The sequence below is a fragment of the Scomber scombrus genome, chromosome 22, assembly GCF_963691925.1.
Source record: "Scomber scombrus chromosome 22, fScoSco1.1, whole genome shotgun sequence".
Taxonomy (NCBI): domain Eukaryota; kingdom Metazoa; phylum Chordata; class Actinopteri; order Scombriformes; family Scombridae; genus Scomber; species Scomber scombrus.
Window position 1 is genome coordinate 12,238,385 of NC_084991.1, and position 21,006 is coordinate 12,259,390.

At 38.4% G+C, this 21,006-nt stretch overlaps 1 protein-coding gene across 1 annotated transcript in view; it reads right to left on the reverse strand.

The window, feature by feature from the left end:
- usp6nl (USP6 N-terminal like) overlaps window positions 1-21,006 on the reverse strand; it is a 98,011-nt gene that overhangs the window by 66,787 nt on the left and 10,218 nt on the right. The window contains exon 2 of the mRNA XM_062443635.1: window positions 16,797-16,903. Within this exon, the coding sequence (XP_062299619.1) occupies window positions 16,797-16,800 (4 nt within the window). The 5' untranslated portion in view covers window positions 16,801-16,903. The remainder of the gene's footprint in view (window positions 1-16,796; window positions 16,904-21,006) is intronic.

Below are 21,006 nucleotides of genomic sequence, written 5' to 3' on the forward strand. Positions count from 1 at the left end.
TGATTCTCTATGATTCAATGTTGATATAATAATATTGTCTGTAGCCACTTTTATTTTTCTTCAGAAAAGTTGGAGAGGCTTTGATAAAGTACTTTGAGCTGCTTTAATACCATGTTTGGTCATGAGGAAGATGATTGTCCCGCCCAAAAAAGCTGTCAAAGACTCAAAGTTCTTGTTATGTGTGATTCATTAGCAAAGAATTGCTTACTTACACTTCCAACAGACCTGCAGCAACATTATTATCCCACTGGAGTCATGATTCTGTCCACCCGATTAAAGTAGTCCAACAGTACAGAGCCTCTAGTGTCACTGACCTATTTTAAAAATCACAAGAATAAAACACTAAAGTATTAAATATCTGTCATCTGTCAGCTTTCAGAGACACTATAATGCCTCCTCCTGCTCATCACGACACTCCAACACTCACTGTGAATAACACAGTTTGGAGTCAGCATTTTGAAAAGAGGGGGGTGAGAGGAGTTCATAACAGTTAAATGTCTAGATGGAGCCACTGCAGGAGGGATGGGAGGAAGAGGAGGAGGGCAAGGGGAGGTGTGTGTGTGTGTGTGTGTGTGTGTGTGTGTGTGTGTGTGTGTGTGTGTGTGTGTGTGTGTGTGTGTGTGTGTGTGTGTGTGTGTGGAGGGGGGGGGGGGGGGGGGCGGTCCTCCTCTCATTCCCTTCTTCTTCCTCTCCCCTCTTCCTCTCCCAGAGAGCCTGGCGTCGGGCTGCAGCAGCAGTGAGCGAGGGAATGGGAACGGACGAGAAAGAAAAACATACTGGAACAACATCACCGCTTTGCCTCGCGCTTCCTGTGCCCCCCCCCCCCCCCCTTCCCTCCCTCACCCTCTTCACCCACCCCTGTCATTTCCTGCAACTTTTTTTCCTGACCAATCAGACTTCAGCTCAAGTTCCACTGTCCTTCATTGGTATTTTACAGACACATGAAACTTTCCATGAGCATCTATCATCCTGTGTATTTCCTGCATAACTTCACACTAAAATGTTCTAATTAAAACCTCAATGAAGCAACAATGTCTCTTAAAAGGGACAAGAATTGATAAATTAATGCAGTTTTTAAAAGGTAAGCCCTGTTATGTGTGCCTATAATCAATATCCCTGCTTTGATTTACATGCTAAGACACTTTTTTTTCTTAGTAAATAATTTAAAAAAACTTTTAAAAAACACAGATTTTATATAACACCTTAGTGGGAATTGGTCTTCTGCTTCCTCCAGTACATTAAAAATACAAACAACACACAACATATCATAAGGACATTATAAACATACACCAACACTACACAACAATAAAAAAACTGACAAAAGGGGGGGGGAAAGTACAAAGGGGGGAAAAAACAGCAGCCATTGTAAAAAGTTAAAACCTATTAAAATTTGTCTTTAAAAATATATATAAATAAATACATAAATACTTGAGTTCATAGTGCACTCATTTAACATTCAGTGCCTGTATGAATTTACATGCTATACTACTTTTTTTTCTTTTTAATAATCATATAAATACTTTGCAAATGTTATGTAAAACTATTCTTCTGAAGGTGTATTTTAAAGGTTGATGATAAAAAATATGTAAATTTGCCGTTTATTTTAGCCAAGCTTTTCCTAATTTGAGCCACAATATACAAAAAAAGGAATAAAAAGCTAATTTTTGTCATTTTTGTGCAGCTGATACACATTTTATATATGCAAAGGTACAAATTTGACTTGTGTTTATTAAGAAATATTCAAAAATTAGCATTAAAACATGTTGTATCCATCATATTATATAAAATGTTCTACTAGACCTTAAAAAATAGATTGTGAATCCACATTTATTAATGACTGATGGGGTATTTATGAATGTGAATTGGTGTAGAGACTAATTATGAGTCAGAATATGAAAAGTATTTAAGGGTTAAATTAAAAAAATCGAATGAAAATGTGTTTTTTTTGTTTTTTTAATTTATTCCCAAGCCTTTGACAGAGTGACAGATATGAGAAAGTGACCGTCTGGAGGAGTTCACAAAGAGTTTTGGCCGACCATTGTGTGTTTTAGTCGGTTTGAACCACAACGGTTAAGTTTAATTTACTGCATTTTTTGTATGTGGTTTGTTCGGGTTTGCACTGCTCCATAAATTCAAACCAGGATGTGTAAACACTCAAGCGGAGTGACTCATAAGTGGTAATCTCATGAGGTTAGAGAGGAATCCAATCGTACAGTCCCTCAGGCACAGTGTAATTGTTTAAGCTCTTGTTGGTACAATAGCATTCACTTAACATAACCATTTTTACAGTTGCTACTTATTTGAATCAAGTATTGTACGATTATATTTCTCAAAAGCAAATTAACACCATTAAGTGTATTTTAGAGGACGTGAATCTATGCTTGAAAGGTTTTCTTACATGACCCAAATGAATAAAGATGCATTTAAAAGAGGAGGAAATGCTCTTATGGTAGTTTTAATAGTCCAAACCAATTCCTAAGATATATGGGTCAGTGACAAATACGGTTTGGCAAGATGAGCAATTCAAAAATATCTTAGAAAATTGTCCTAAAAGCAGCATCAGGTTTGTTAAAATGTACATTTTGTATTTTTGTTGGTTTTATGTCACTTAAAAATGACATTTGCGCCACTTTTTTTTTAACCAAAAGTAAGACTGAATGCTCCTGAAAGTCCTTTAAGTGGACTTATACAAATAATTACTTCATTTTAAAAACATCAAATCAAAAGAAACAATTTTTGAAGTTTTTCTACATTTAGATTTTAAAGCATTTTGTCAATATTGAGCAGGACGTATCCTAAAAACAACCATTTCTTTCTAAATATGTTTTGACAAATGATGTAAAATTAGTTTAAAAACATAGCGTTGCGTTGAAAAAAGTGGATTATATTTATTCCACATTTATTTTCCTGTATATAACCAGATTATTTTTGTGGAACAAATACTACTGACACCAATTGGACACTGGATTGCATCACATCACATCATTGACCCACATATTCAAAAAATACCAATAAATCAGCCTGAATCTGATAGTGACTCCATATTCAGAGTCAGGTCGCCTTCAGAGCTCACCTCTCCCAGGACTGCATGACACACACACACACACACACACACACACACACACACACACACACACACACACACACACACACACACACACACACACACACACACACACACACACACACACACACACACACACACACACACACACACACACACACACACACACACACACACACACACACACACACACACAGACACACAGACACACAGACACACACAGACACACACAGACACACACACACCCTCCTGAGACAGTCAACACCCATGATGGTTTCCAACTATTGTGGGAGATTCAATAGCTTCTATAGAAATAGTGCAGTAAACAGGAGAGTATGTATGAATGCTTGAGAGTGTGTGTGTGTGCGTGTGTGTGTTGTTGTTTACAAGGCGACAGTAAAAACCAACAGCTGGTAAAAGCAGCAGCAGCAGCAGAGGGGGCCGGGGGGGCAGAGCTGAAGTAGTAGCGGGTGGGTGGCTTTTAATGTTGATGGATATCTATCTATGACGACACACGGGCCTCTGTGACTGCGGCAATAGCGTGGGAGTCGACAAATACTACCCACAATGCTCCATGATCTCTCTTTCTCTCTTTCTCTCTCCCTCTCTTTCTCTCTCAGGCAAACACATTCATACATCACATAGTCGATCAGGTGTATCCCGCTTGACGTTGGTCGATAGGGTGTGTGTTGTTTATCACGGGGGTGACGGGCGGTGGGATGTTTGTCACTGAGTGTAGGGATCTGGCCGGTGTGTGTGTGTGTGTGTGTGTAGTGTGAGTAGTGTGTGTGTGTGGTGTCCTGAAAGAAGACGGTTCGTGCCGCTGCTGTGCTGATAAGACAATCTGTTAGTCATTAACGTGTAATGTGTAGAAGCTGCGATGACTTCATGCAGCGTGTTCAGTCAGGTTTGAGTGTTTTATGGGACGACCTGTACAGCTCTGTCTGATTTCTAATGACTGTAGTTGTGTGTGTGTGTGTGTGTGTGTGTGTGTGTGTGCGTGTGCGTGTGCGTGTGTGTGTGTCTAAAGCACACGTGACTCTTAAACCACATTTCTGTTGTTTGGGTGTAACAGCTGCAAAGATAAGCTGATTAATCAGTTAGTTTCGCACTTTTAAATCAATCCACAAATATTTTGATGATCAATTAATTGTTTTGAGCAACTTTTAAAGAAAAAAAAAAAATCCAAATTCTCTTATTCCAGATTGTCTTATATGATTATTTTCTGGTTTCTTTAGTGTTTTTATGACAGTAAACTGAATATCTTTGGGTTGCCGGCGTCACCTTGAAGTTTGGGAAACATTTCTCACCATTTTCAGACATCTTATTGACCCAAAAAACTAATTAATAATCAACATAGTAATCAATAATGAAAATAAATGTTAGTTGCAACCCTAAATGGTTACAGGTATTCATCCTGAACTGTCTGGAACTGATTCACTTTGGAAAAGAAGCACTTGTTAGAGCTGTAGTAGATTTAAATTGGGCAAAATGTGACACTTGAGTATAAAAATGAGCTTTTAACCATTATTATTCTGCTAAAGGTGCAAAGATTGGCAGATTAATCGATTAGTTCCCCACTATTAAATCAATCACCAACTATTTTGATAATCAATTAATTGTTTTGAGCAATTTTCATAGAAAAAAAATCAAGATTCCAGCTTGTCAAATCTGAATATTTTCTGGTTTCTTCAGTCCTTCATGACAGTTCTTTCAACCATTTTCAGGCATCTTATAGACCAAAAAGGTTAGTTGCCGCCCTAATTGGTAAACATATTCTCCCTGAACCGTCTGGAACTGATTCACCTCGGAAAAAGAAGTACTTGTTATAGCAGTAGTAGATTTAAATTCAGCAAAAATGTGACACTTTTTAGCTGGAGCAGTGTCGTCTTTTCAATAACAGGAGCAAAAACACTTCATGTCCAATCCAACAGGATTTCACACAACATTAAATCTGGATGATATTCACATTAGCAGCAAAAAAAACCAAACATTAAAAAGCTTCACATATAAAACACAACATCTGTCTGAAGTCCAGACGTTAAGTATTGATGGACTGAACTTTCTGAGTGCGAGGGCCGCCGCTGAAAGCAGCAGCTCAGCTTGGTTCACCATGGCAACTAAATACTGGGAGGCCATGAAAAGCTTGTCGTCATAACTCTGTTTTTGTGTGTGTGTGTGAGAGACAAAGCCAAAGGGGGAAAAGAGAGAGACATTTGTGTGGGTTGGTATAAATTTCTCCTCATTCAATCCAATTATCTCCCTTAACATTTCCTACTTATGACATTATAAACTATTTACCCCCCCCCCCCCCAAAAAAAAGAAAAGAAAAAGAAGTTCTTCTTTCTTCTCCATATATTTGCAAACTGGAGTCTTTATTCAGCATATTTTCCTCACAAATCTTTACATTTGCACTCATATATCTTCTGAAAAGACTCTTATCTGTATTTACTGAGATTCTCTTGATTCGGTTCAACAGGCTGAATATTTATGACTCCGCTGCAGCGATTTTAAACACAATTTGACCAAAGCCAGAGGGAATCGCAGCTTTCTGTATCCTGTAATCCCGATATGAAAGTCCCTCATCTCTGCCGGTGTTGTCACAGCACAGCAAGGGATTCAAGTCACACCTCCGCTCCTCAAAGAAAGCAAACTTCTCCTACGCTCTGCTGGTATTTTTCATCAAGAATACTGGAAATAAAAGAGCGGCACACACGTATGCATCACACCAAACACGTAGAAATCCCAAAGACCCGCTCTGAGCTGTATAATATAGCTTGGAAAACTTAATAAAAGTGAGGCGGTGTGGAAAAGATGCCCAGCAGCGGTACAATAACCAGGTGGCAATGCTAATCTGGCAACTGAGAGATAACACAGACTTGCTCTGGGAAACGGTTAACCTTTGTTACCCTCCCTGTTAGCCCCTTTTTTGCAGCTAAAGCACCACCAATGAATACAAAACACTTCTTCCATGCTTCACCTATCAATAGAAATGCATTCAGTCAATCCAAAATCAATTACTGAAGCTCTGCGACGACTAACTTTGCATCAACTCACAGGTCAGGTTTTTAAGGATAACTCTAAATTGATAATTTTTACTGCTAAAATACATCATCAATCTGCCTTTTTACGTCTTTGCTAAGAGGTATTTCATGTATTCTAATTATCAGATTTATTGGTTTTAAACTGTAAACTGGTTGAGTATCAGTTATGAAAATAAAGGCTGATATGGTTTAAGGGGGGACTGAGGAGCAGGATTACTTAAGACAGGGTTTATTAGATCTTTTCCACTGCTGCAACCTAACAAAATATAATGTTTCCTGGATTCTTGGATCTAAATGTGGGTACTGCTCAGCTCTGAGATACTAAAAATGCACATTTCATGTACTTTTAAAAGTTTGCCGGCAAGCAGATGTGCTGTCACCACTATTTTACTCCTGGGACATTCAAACTTGGAGAACATTTCTTGGATGACCAAAATTATTCATATTTTTTGGGGCTTATTTTTAGTAAGAAATGGCTGTACAATACACAGCCAAACAGTGCAGGAAGCAAATTAAAATGACTAAACGCAATTTGAATAAAGGATATTTGGGTTAATGGGGGGATTGAGGAGCAGGATTACTTAGACATGGTTTATTATATAGTTTCACCACTGTAGGAAACTTAACAAAATCTAATGTTTCTTGGGTTCTTGGATGTAAATTTGTGCACTGCTCAGCTCAGAGATACAAAAATACAAATTCCATGTACTTTCAAGAGTTTGTTGTCACATCACATCGAGGGGAAACTACAAAAAAAAAACCCTATAACTGTAACCACCATTGTACTCCTTGGACATTCAAACTTGGAGGATGATGAAGAACGTTTTTGGACAGCTAAAAATGTCCAGAGGAATGGTGGTACAACACACAGCCAAAGAGGACAGCAAACAAATCAAAATGCCTAAACACAATGATAAAAGACTAGCATCCACAATATAAGCAGTTGAGTCAATTTAAGAACTATGATTGATGGGCCACCGACTCTTATCCTTTACCAGCTTTAATCTCACAAAGAAAATCAACTATAATATCAACTGACAGTGATTTGACAACCAAATAACGCATTAAAAAAGACATTAATGCTGTTAACTTTTTGATAACTGGACCCGGTTTGTAAAATACTTTTAAAAAGCAGTGAAGAACCTCGCACCGAAGCCTCAAGAAAGGCTTAAAAATTCAGATTATCGGGACTCTCTAAATTACAGGTTGTTAAGTTCCTGTTAAAGGTGTAACGGAGTGTAATTGGTCTGTGATTGGTGCAGATTGCCCCCCTACGGTTCAGTACAGTCTTATTGGAGAAACAAACAGCTGTAGCTACGAGATGCTAACAGGGATTTTTACAAGCAACCAACATCTAAAAGGTACAAAGTGACATTTACAGGTATGTTTATAGACTTAGCTGTTAAATGTGCTGCAGCTGAGCAGCTAATTAGCTATCGAGCTGCTAACTGATAATATTGGCTCACCTTTCCCCATGTTAAATGTTTGTTTGGTGGCTCGTTCAACAAGCTAAGCAGTCTTTATGAATAATTGGTGGTTCAAAAGTTTGGTATAGAGACTAATTATGTGAGGAAATACTGTGATTTCCTCTCCATTTTATTTTACTGATCTGTGAAATGGTCCGAACCGTGACTCAAAACGTGATACGATCCGATTTGTGAGATTTGAGATCTGTTCCTGTTGAGGAAAAAATGTTTTAAGTTTATACCTTTTAGAGCAGGACAAGGTCACCATTAAAGACTCAGCAGGAAGACAGTTTTTTAATAGTTTCTAGACTCCGAGAAGCATCTTTATAAGCGGCAACAACTTTAATAGGCACATTTATCTCTTTAATATACAAAAAACAAAACTTTTGTATAGGTTACCTTTTGCAAACACTGTGAAACACTTCATTAAACTCAGTTTGACTTAAAGTATTCCCACAGACCACCAAGGACAGATTAATCTTCTCTTCAGTGAATATACTGTCAATCAAACTGCATCACATCCATCGAACCATAAGAGGACAACCGCAGACAGACCAGCTTTAATATCAGACACATCAGAGAGTTCAGTGAAGGTTGAGGATGTGTTCAGGTGTGTGTTTTCATTTCAGTGACATTAAATCTGGCTGGTAGCTTCACTGTGAACACACTTAATGCCCCGCGGACAGAGTCTGAGGATCCATTTCCTCCTGCTGCCCTGTTTACTGGGAGATGTAATCATATTCCAGCAAGGCTTCCTTCCTGTAACCCCTGCCACACCTCCTCCTCCTGCTGCTGCTGCTGCTCCTATAACTCAACAAACACACTCACACACACACACATATCCCTGTCACCACAAACATGACATTCGAACATCATTCACTACTGCAGGAAAGGACAGAAAATGCAGAGCGTGAGTGAAGGAGGGAGGGAGGGAGGGAGCGAGGGAAGGAGGGGAGAACTGCATTCCACCGAAGCACAACTGGCATCACATCACACATTTCACACACACACACAACTCCATCTTTCAGTCGTCATGGATCATATGCCGGCTAAAATTGAAATTTATGAAAAAAAGAAAGAGGGGGAGCTGGAACCTGGAGGAATAAGAAAGACAGAGAGAGAGAGAGAGAGAGAGAGAGAGAGAGAGAGTAGGCCAGAGTAGACTTAAAAAAAACAGAAGTGAAGGACACAACCCAACTTCTGAAGGTTTTGAAAGCATTAAGATTCAGAGTTCGGTTCTCTTCACAGCCCGAAAAAAACTCTTTCTTTCAAAATATACACTTACAAATGCGATAGAGGACAGCCTTCTATTTAGGGCTGGGTGATATGACCAAACGCTCATATCCCAATAATGATACATATCCCGATAACGATACATATCCCGATATATACCATTTTGTATCCCGATAACGATAAATATCTCGATATATAACATTTCGTATCCCGATAACGATACATATCCCGATATAGCACATTTTAATTAATTGAATAAATCCTACTACTTCTATTCAGAGGAAGGGAGACGATACAGTCGCTTTATTTGCCCAAAATTAAATCCTGCCATTGTGGTCACTTTGACAGAGGCTGCAACTAATGATTATTTACATGGTTGATTAATCGTTTAGTCGTTTGGTTTATAAAATGTCAGATAATGCTGAAAAATGTAGATCACTGTCCTGTAGTTCACAACTCAAAGATGTCCAGTTTAATGTCATATAAGACTAAAGGAACAAGAAAATAGTCACATTTGAGAGGCTGGAATCTGAGAATTTGGGCATTTCTTCTAGAAATTAACCAAAACTCTTTTATTTAATTTCCAATTTCATGTCCTTAAAGCTGTCCTTCTGAAGACTAAAGACTGAAGCCTGAACCTGAGACATCATATCAAACTCAAGACTAGAGACACATACACAGTGATTATTACGATACAGAGACACACAAATAAGTACTGTGTGTATTTCTTATCCACAGCTGAAAGGAACAGGCCTTGTTGACCTGATTTTGACAAGTGGTCTTCATAGGAGGTCGCCCCTAAAATGGGACACAGCTTGAGCATCTAAAACTGCAATAAACCAAACGTTCAGTCCACAGACACGTTGACCTAGCAGTTAATTGCCTGACTGGAGTTAATTCAGATTCATTCAGGTTCTGTTCACCATGCTGTAGATTGAAGGATTGCTCTTGACTTCGGAAACAGTAGTTGAAGTTGAAATTTAAACCACTTGGTCACTCAGTACCTTCACTACAACATGATCTTCCTCATCTCTTGACGACGATACTGCTAAATGAACCTTGTGTTGTTTCCAGTGTCAAGAATGAATTTTATACTGTTAAGTTAAAAGCCAACATGGACGTAAAAGTCCATCAAAAATCTACTGAGGAAGATTGTGCAATATCACTGAAAGCTGCAGAAGAGCTGCTAAATGGACCTAGTGGTAAGTGTAATTAATCAAATGTGTTTTCAAGCTACCAATGATTGCCATTCATTTCCATGCTGGTAAGAAAATAACTGAGCAGTCTCTAACAAGCCACAAAATGGTAAAAAAAGCAACAGTCATGGTTTATAGTAAACTGGATAATCATGTAAAATCACTTTTGAAGTCCTTTAAAAGGTCAAATTTGTTACCATTTGCTGCTGCAGTCATCACACAAAGTGCTTATCATGTTTTCATTGTTTCTGCTCTATAGCAGCAGTGAATGTGTTATTATTTGCCAGCTTCTGCTTTTGGTGGCATATGAAAATCTCTGCACCGCCACGCTGATAAAGCAGCCAACAAAAGCAAAAATTGAATTGCGGAGGCCGGAGTAGCGTTCTGGGAGTAAACCTCACAGACTTGATGACCATTTTGCTACTGCAGTGAAATCCCAGTGTTTATATAAAGTCTCACACTGGAGAAGGCCTCCTCAAACCACAAACCACTGCCTCATTTCCTTTCTGTGGGAGACCTTAAGATGTGGGTCTGACACAGTGGCATTAATTAAAACCGCTTGTCATCTGCTATAAAGATCTGGACTAATCTTAATCCTGGATCTCAGTCCAAGTTTAAATTCACAGTGTGCTTTTTTGGGGAGAGGGGGGGTTAATGAGTCCTTTAATAGTGGAGGAAGCGCGGCAGGCTAATAAACCAGCCCGACTGGTGTAACAACAACAAACTGAAACAGTTCTCTTTCCTCAGGTGCTTTCAGAACAAACAAATACCAATCTCTCTCGCCAGTAATTAGCCTGGAGTCATCCGGTGGGTACAGAGGCTCTAACTATCTGCAGTAAGGAGACATATTTCACACCAGGAGACGTGACATCATCATTTCAAGGCTTTAATAGTGAAAAAAACAACAGCACCCAACAACAACAAAATGCTGCCTTCAAGCACTGTCAGGAAATGCAGCGTTATCAACTGAGCAAACAGAAAAACGAAGCAAAACAAGCGACTGAGATCTGAAATCTGGAAGGAGACCAATGTAAACATCTGTGCCGCTTTAATTTCTACTTTTATTGCTGTGTTAATTATTGTTTCTTATTACATGGAAATGTATGTAATTATAATTATATATATATATATATATATATATATATATACACATATACACACTGCATCCATATAATTACACACACTCTTGCACCCATGTTATTGACACTATATAGACAAAAGTAAGAGGGGGACACACCTCTTAATTATTGAATTCAGGTGTGTCATTCACATTCCCACAGGTATTGACAATAATGAATGGATGAATGGGCAAAAAATCCTACAAACACAGTCCAAAATCTTGGGAAAAAACTATTATAGCAACAAAAGCGGGGGGGCAACTCCATATTAATGCCTATAGATTTAGAATTGGCCGTCATAAGGTGTAATGAGTCACGTGTCCCAATACCTTTTGTCCATATAGTTGTTTTTAAATGAGTTTCAGTGACACACCCAATGTATATTTCATATGATGCATTGTTTCTCTCTCTGTAACAATGTTTATATGTATTGTTCCTGTTAAATAAGCTCACAAATGCGATCGGTTCTGTACTATAAACCTTGTAATGCTCAAGTTAACAACAGCTACAGTGTTTTTTCTTTGTTTTGTTGGCACGTCAATCTGAATTAATATTAGCAAGTGTTCGCTGCGTGAAATTCAGTATCTACAGTGCTACAGTGCTTCTTAAAGTTTGTCATTTATACACTATTATAATTTTGTATAATAAACATAGTCAAAGATCAATAAGTTGAGGTATCTTTACAGAATATCGGCACATGTGGGATGGTATGAACACATATACGGATATATCTGTTGCAGGCATAAAGAGCCAGTTAGGAGGGGGGCTTTAAAGAGACAGGAACTAAACCGGACTGTTTCAGACATAGGCTGAACTGAATAAAGAGGCAATATAAGATAGAAAAGAAGCTTTTAACTCGAAACCATGCAAAGATATTCCAGTAGAGCCCCAGAATATAAACATATAAGCGTTGAAATGTGCAGGATATGTCGTGTTTAAAGCTGCTATAAACTGAGAGTATTATGGGTTTTTATTTGTAGCGCACTCTCACACACTGGGTGGTACCTTTGTGGTGCCCCAAAAAAACCCTGACACGTCTCTCCACCAAAGCGGCACTTTAACACAGAGCTATTTTTTGATTTCGAACCACCAGCTAAGAGCCATTTGACAAGTGTGGCATCTCCTGCGTGGAGAGCGACTTGCACTGCAGGGAGACATTAGCACCCATTAGCTGTCATCTACTCTCTGTGTGTGTGTGTGTGTGTGTGTGTGTGTGTGTGTGTGTGTGTGTGTGTGTGTGTGTGTGTGTGTGTGTGTGTGTGTGTGTGTGTGTGTGTGTGTGATTACGGTAGCTTACAGTGGCCGTGCATCGTAAAGGACCACTGGTTTGGAAAATGTGGTCGGGGATGATAACACTCTCTCTTCCCCTTAAATGATTACAGATGTGGTGTTCTGGGTGTTTGGACACAAATGTTTCCAGCAGAACTTCTCGCTGGCTAACATTAGAAAGTCTAATGAAAGTAAAGCAGTTTGTTGCTTTTAATATATATATATATATAAATATCACAGGTCTTGCAGGAGGGTGAGTGTAAAAAAGGCCTTTGCTGTGTGCTTTGCGGCTAAGCTAACCATGCTAGAGTCCAGCAGATGGAGGCCAGATGAGGCTTTGAAGAGGAGATAATTACCCTCCGCCACACCCAGACACACTGTGAGCCCAGCACACCACCCAATGACATTGGTCTTCCTCTGACAGGGAGAGATGAAGGTGTGTGTGTGTGTGTGTGTGGGGGGGAATAGGTGAAGGGCAGGTGAACAGATTGGAGCCAACCGTCCATGCCTGCACACTCATGCTGGCCTTATGTGCTCCTGGAAAAACCTCCTCCTACTCCTGAGTTCAGAAGTCGATAAGTCGGACTTTGCAGAGCATTTAAAAAGCTTCCTTGAGGCCAATAACAACATGGAGCCTGTTAAAGAAAAGGTAATTTCATGGTGGCTGTTGTCTTATTTTAGAAACTCTGAGAGAAAGAAGAGACAAATACACTTAAACCTTATATTAGAAGTGATTTATCAGTCTCACATGGTATATTTATGATGATAAAAAGTAAGAAAAATGGTTTTAAATACTCAAATATAGAGACAAGGCAGTAAAAAATAGTTATTATTAAAGAATATGTAGTATTCATAGTTAAAAACACCTCCATGCTTTATGTTTCTACCAAAATAAGTCTGAAAAATTGGATATAAAGGGAAATTTTAACTTTCCGAACTACATTCACCACTTTTGTTTGGCTGTTCTTGTTCTTGTGAGTTTAATTTAGAAGAAGAAGAAGAAGGAAAAGAGGATGAGGTAATGGATGAGTAGTGGTGAAACATCACACAGAGAAGCTGTTTGGACATTTTAGTAGCATTGTTTAGTCTGGTAATGGAGAGATTAAACTGAAGGCAGCATCAGAATGACAGAAATACCACACATTGTTAGTTTAGGAAAGAAAAAGAAAGGAGTTTATTATGATTATGTAATGACTTTTTATTGGCTGCTGTGTAGTCAATGAGAAGAGCTGCGCCTTTGCCAAAGTATGTTTATTTTATGTTATTTTTAAGTCTCAACTTTAATATCATTTGTGCATTTTTACAATTTCAAGAGGTTTTAATATGTTTTAGTATTATTTAGAGGCTATTTAATCCAAATAGAAAAAAAATCCTGGTTCAAAACTATTGAAATTGACATGATGTGATCCTCTAAAGAGAAGATGTATCACTCTGTTAGGAGTTATTGGAACAGTCACTGAGTAAAGTCAATTAACAGCAGCACAAAGATGAGTCTAATTCATCTCTTTTTGTGTCTCTCTTTCTCTTTGTTTTCTCCTTTTTTTCCCCCACTAAATATTCAAGCCACCGGAATGAGTCATCCATCCTCGTTAAGAGCCTCGTTAAAGGAAACTAACCCCGCCCTGCCCCCGGGTCCTGTGCTATAGCTGTGTGCTATAAAAGAGGACAGGGTTGGGGGGGGCAGGTGGTTAATTAAGGTAATTAACTCAGGATATCAACATCGTCAACCATCTCCGAGCAGAGCGAGCGAGGTTATCAAAGGTTGAGATGAATAATGAAACACATAAAAGCCCATTCAGGTCACATTATGATGAAAATAGCGACACATCGTTTGGTGTGTTTGTGTGTTTTGAGGTTTATATTTTGCTCAACTAGAGTTTCTTATGGGGAGATCAGGCTGCCACACACTTTTAAAGACTGTTGTTAACTGTTTTAACCTCTTTTTCATAATGTTTTACTTATTATAATTTTATTTTAATTACCTCTATTTGAATTTCAGCAGTTTGTGCCTGAAATTTTGCAAAGTTTAATACACATTTTTCCTACATAATGAAACTTTTTTGCCATTTTTATGTTTTTTTTTTAACATAACAATGTGCTGATTTTATGTATTGATGCACTAGAGCCTTCAGGTGACACACACACACACACACACACACACACACACACACACACACTGAAAGAGACCGTAGCAGCTATAACACAAACCACCAAGCAGCTCGAAGGGGCTTTTCCCGCTGTTTCACTGTTCAGCTCATCAATCACGCTTTCCTCCATTTTCATCACTTACAATCAATCACATCAACTACCTAACCTCCCTTGACACAGACACACACACACACACACACACACACACACACCAAACAGGTGGGTGTGTGTGTGTGTGCGTGCAGTAATCGGGTTAAACCTCTCAGCACTCCCCTTTCAGTGGAATCTGTTTAATCCAATCGCCTCCCAGTAAACGCCTGACACGCTGGGTTGCCCCCGGTTACCCAGTCCCAGCCACCAACCAACCAGCATCGTGGTACACACAGCTTTACTAGCAACAACCTCGCAGCTGCATCGTTTTCTGTGAAGTGAGCTAAAAACGTCAGAGAGGGCGGAGCTGTGAAAACGTGGAGCCCTGATATCAAAGAGCAAATAAATCTGGAGGATATTTTTAAAAAATAAACAAAACTTGCTTCCTTTCGTTGTGATACAATTTCACTCATATTCAGCTTAGATCTGGATAATAAAACAACAGGAAAATAAAAATAACCTGTTGTTTTTCAAGTATTTTACATTAATATGCAGTGTTTGGTCATCATTAAATAAATAAATAAAGCTGCCATGTTACTATTCTGACCTGTTTTTAATAGTTAGTTTTGTTTGGAAATTAAATGTCTTGTAACTTTTATTAAAAATGCACTGTTAAAAATGTACATTAACTAATGTTAAGTCACTTCATTAAAGGGAAAAACTGCTCTAATTTAGTTAAGACTCGACAGAAATTCAATATGATGATTAAGTTTGCAAAATTCTGTGAACATTATAATTTCTTAAGCAAATTGAAATTAAAAATGCACAAAATTAGTCATCTAAGTTTAAATTCATGCATGACACATATAATATTCATTATTTACAACATTACTTTTTAATTATTTATTACAATGTGATTTTGCTCACATTTAAAATATCGACATATTTATATATATATATATTGATATCAGAAAAATATTTATTGATTTGATCCTGGTTTACGTTGAGCAGAGCAGAGGACCATTCCCCATGATCAGCTCCTCTGGTGTGTGTGTGTGTGTGTACATGACGCTGCACACATGTATGACCATATGAGACTTAAGAGAAAATGCTGCTGCAGTCTGGATGACTCACACTAAGCCAACATGTGAGGACAGCGGCACGCACACACGCACACGCAGATATATATATATATATATATATATATATATGTAGACTGGTAGCTGATAGAGTGCATATCCTGCTACATTTGCCCTCCCATCATGCTTTGCGGCATGATTGATGGAGTGATCAAGTGGTGAGGGGTTCGCTGTATGTTTGTGTCATCTACGAGGAGGAGGAGGAAGGAGAGAGGAAGATTAAGAATGTACTCGCTATCTTAAACATATTAAAGTGCGAGACTTGAGATTTCTGTGTCTTATGAGTCTTATAAGTCTAATATTTCATCTCACCACAAGCTTGTAGATTTGAATAAAACGTTTTTTGATGTTAATGTGCAATCCATTGGGAAATTCCTCTACATCCACAGGTGATTTATCAAAAGCTATTACACAGAAAAAGTGGGGAGGGGGGAAACCACAGAGTGAGCCCTCTGTCTTATAAAAGATTACGACATTTGAATCCATGCAAACAAACACAACCCCAATAACCAAACCAGCATTAAAAAAAATCCCAAAGACTACTGTTGATTTCACTAAACTACAACAACCACGCCTCACTGCTGGATCAGACATCTCTCACAGTATATTTCATTTCCTTAAATAGTATCTAGATGGTTAAAAAAGAACAACCAAACCCCAAATTGTCTCTTAAAATACCTAAAATCACATAATTTGTACAATAACCAACATTACTATGATTCAAATGCATCAGATTTAACCAAAAACAAGCGTTACCTGATTGAATTTAATGTATTTCTAGTCATATAAACTGTTTTTAAATCTTACTGCAGCTCCACTTTTGCCAAAATATGATTTTCTTTACAACTTCAGAGAAAGAAAATCCAAATTCACACTTTAAAACTTTCCTTCAGAAACAATCAAAACCTCACTTTAATGTCACGTGACACACAAAAACACACCGTTTCCTGCAACATGCATCACAACAGAGCGGATGACAGAAGCACATAAAGAGCCACTTTATGATTGAACAGTAAACGTGTAACTTACTCATGGTGGGAGGCCACAGGTGGGGGGCAGGGTGAGGCCCAGCTCAGGCGGGGCTTTGGACAGGTGAGGTTATTCTCCGCTGGGTCTTTCCTCGAGGCACTCATGACCTGCGAGAGGAAACCGAAAAGGCGTTAGATTGTTTCTGCACAACTTCAAAATCTATACTGAGCTGTGGATATTATTGGCCGATATTTCCCTATGATGACAGCATTATATTATACGATAAGATATAAATACGATATACGATATATTGAACCGTATAATATCATGGCCTCCATGATTATTATATCTTTGTCACAAGTGTTTGATAACTACATTTCAAGGAATCATTGCAAAAAGAAAAGTGCAAATATAAACTATGTGTCAGCCAACATACCGATATTTTTTCTCCCCCTATTTACCAAATAGTTTAGCCTTTGAATCACCACATAATGAGCAATAAAGCATATGTAGAGGAGGCTTAAAAACAAGAAAATATTCACATTTAGGAAGCTGGAATCTGTTAATTTTTAAGACTGAATGCTCCTGAAAATGTCAAATGGTGTAACCACAAAAGAATGATACATATTAAATATTTTATCCATCTTCAGTGTATTTAATTACATTGACTTACATTGATGTACATGATTCCCCAGATGAAATGTAATATTTAGAACAATTGTATTCAATTACCTTTATTTAATATAAAAAGTTATAATGTAAGATCATGCCAAACTAGTTGATATGGTGTTTTATTGAGAATTTAGTGTTTTTAAGCAAGTTGAATTATTTGGTACAAAGTTTTTATGGTTACACCACTTAGACATTTTTACCATAATCCTCTAATATATCCTCTCAAAATGGATTAAAAGCAGAAATATGATGCTGGATCCACAAAAAAAAAAATGTGTGCAAGTTATTCATATGTTTATTTTCACATTTTAAACCCTTTAAATTTGACTAAACCACATGGACACAAAAATAAACACCACATCATTGACCCAGAAATAAAACCGATCCTTTTTGTTCCACAGTGCACAGATGCATTCGGACATCATTGAAATGGACAAATGCAGTGTCAAATCAACATCACTCACACACACACACACACACACACACACACACACACACACACACACACACACACACACACACACACACACACACACACACACACACACAGTAGCCTAACAATGTGCAGCTGTAATCTAATGACAGTATGCGGCAGAGCTGGGGACTCGGACTCGCGACTCTGACTCGAGTTGCACTTAAGTCTCACTAAACTGTGACTTCAGACTCGACTTGGACTCGACCTCAAAAGACTTCAGACTTGACTTCGACTCGAGGCTTGAGACTCGCGAACAACTTTTATTTCATGTTATTATTATTATTCTCATTATTTATCTGTCATTCATCTTTTTGTATGATCTCTGGCTCTGAGCTAGATGTACACACCAACGTCATGCCACGCGCATGCGCCATGTGTGAAGCGCGCATCTTCAGTATCAGACATTGACAATGGCGAGTGCGATAAGTTCAGAAGGAGTGCCTCAGATCATTACGTTTGGATACAATGCCTTCACACTCCCGTTTTTCCCTGGTTCTCCCATATTTCGAACCCATCTCCTGCCGCCCTCCCGTCATTTCTCCTGTAATTGACAAGCCCCAAATTTGTTTGTTAATAATAATAAGAAGCGCACAATAGCAAAGGTTTTATTTTGAAAGCTCAGACAGGAAACCACCGCAACTCCGTTATTTAGTGCCACTAACTTAGTGGCTCCGCTACTAATTATTAAAAAACACAACGTTGCGTTAACTATGGTCATTTTATATATATATATTTTATAATATCCCCACACATTCCCTGCTGTGTGTTGTGTTAAGCAGCAGATAAAAGGCAGCTTGGAGAAAAAAATAATGAACATCTGTTTGTACCACAGTGCTAAACTGCAGTGTTTCTGTGATGTTCATGTTTTGTTCATTTTGTTGTATTTTACAACATTGTTAAAATAATTATTTTATGGTTGAAGAAAATACAGTTATGGAATTGAAATAATTCTTAGTGTATGTTTCTTCACATCACATTGCAGTAGATTCTCTATAGTGAACCTACAATTAATACATTTTCATACCGTCCTATATCAAGGTCTAGGTCAAGGTAATAGCCGAAGGTAGATTTGGTTACAGTTTCAGGAGAGGGCATCTCAACATACAAACAGATACATACATACAAACTTCAGTGACAGCAGACAGTTAAAACACCACAAAAACAGACATGGGCAGGTGCTCGCAAGGCTAACTGATCAGGATGAAGGATTGTACAGCTCTAAGGTCAGAATTTGAATTTGATTTAGTGTTGGCGAGAAACTTGAGACTTGACTCGGACTCTTGACCAGAGACTTGAGACTTGACTTGGACTTGACCCTCAAAGACTTGAGACTTGACTTGGACTCTAGCTCAAAGACTTGAGACTTGACTTGGACTTGTAAAAAATGACTTGTGAACAGCTCTGGTATGCGGTAATAACGGGTAATCTGATCACTCTGCAGATGCTTGTATATGAGTAGACAGGCGGGTTGGGGAAGGAAGTAAGGGGGGGGGGGGGGGGCAACAGCCTCCCATGTTGCCATGAGCACAACAACTGCAGATGCTGGAGGATCCAATAGAGGTGTGTGTGTGTGTGTGGGGGGGGGGGGGGGGGGGCTGCGAAGGATAGCACAGGTCAGCAGAACTCCTCGGCAGCAGCAGCAGCAGCAGCAGCAGCAGCAGCAGCAGCAGCAGCAGCAGCAGCAGCAGCAGCAGTAGAGGGAGAGACGAGCTGGAGATGGACAGAGGGGCAGATATGGCCTCGTGGGGCAGATACGGCCTCGTGGGGCATTGTTACCTCTGTTATTATTATTCATTCGAAGAATTTGCACATTTTAGCTGAGTTAAGTTCATCAGGGAAGCTGGATTGTGGAGGAAGTTTTTTTTAAATGCTGACAAAAGCTGCATTTTGATATAAAAGCTGAAGCAACAACACAGAAACTGAGAGAAAGCTGCAAGTAATGATTAATGTACCTGTGTATTAATTTAGTATCTAATATCTGTTACTTTTTATTCTCCTGTTTTATCTTGTCTTTTTCTACTTTATACACTTTTTAATCATGTTTAAATGTATTTTTTATTCTGCTATGTATTGCTTTTATATCCTGTTTTGATGCATTTTAATGTTTTATGTAAAGCACTTGTTGCTGAAAGGTGCTATACGAATAAATTTGCCTTGATTAGTGAATAAAATGTCAGAAAATAGTTGAAGATATCTATTATTAATTTCCTAGAGCTCAAAGTGACGTCAATCAAATCTGTTTTTAAGTGTTAAACATTTATGAATTAAATAAAGATGCTTTTTAAAAATTGTTTGTTTAGTTATGAACAGAAATACTTCAAATTTGAACGTTTTCAGAGCCTTTAAAAGTAATTGGAAACATTTTCTGGGCCTTTAACAGGTTGCAGGTTTAAAGGACTTCAATACCCAGAAATCAATCACACTCAATGTTGTGACTTTTCCTTTCTCTCTTTATAGTTTCAGACTCTTATTTTTTGCTTCTTCTTCCTCTTCAGTCACCTCATGTATGTGTATTTGTGAGATTAGTCTTGTGTCCTAAAGTTAACAGATATAAAACTCCTCCTGTAGCCATGGAGACATGTACCGCACAGTGAGCAGCAGGAAGTGGTGACATCTCACAAGCGTTTCAGGCGGTCAGTGTGAACTTTAGAGGCTGTGACCTGAGATTAAATCCGCCATATGTCCACCTCTGACCCCCGAGCTGGGACGACAGCCAGCTATCGAGAAGGAAACAAACATGGCTGTGCTCCATTAAACCGATCTGTCAGAGAGAAGCTGGACCCGGGTTTTTAGCGAGTCTGAACTGGATCGTAGGAGGTTGAATTTGGATGATTTGTGTTTTCCAGTAACAGAGAAAGTTCATTTAAAGAAGATACTGCATGTTCTCTGTTACTGGTTATCTAGATTGATTATTATTATTAGTCATTTGACAGTAGATTCAATCAATTATTTTAATAGCTAATTCATCTTTTAATGCATTTATCAATAACATTTACAGGTTCAAACTTCTCCAATGTTGCTTTTCTCTGTTTAATATCATTATAATGTGAATATAATTTGGGTTTCTGACTGTTTATCAGACAAAATGAGGACACTGTGATGTTTTAGAGCTGAAACAATAAG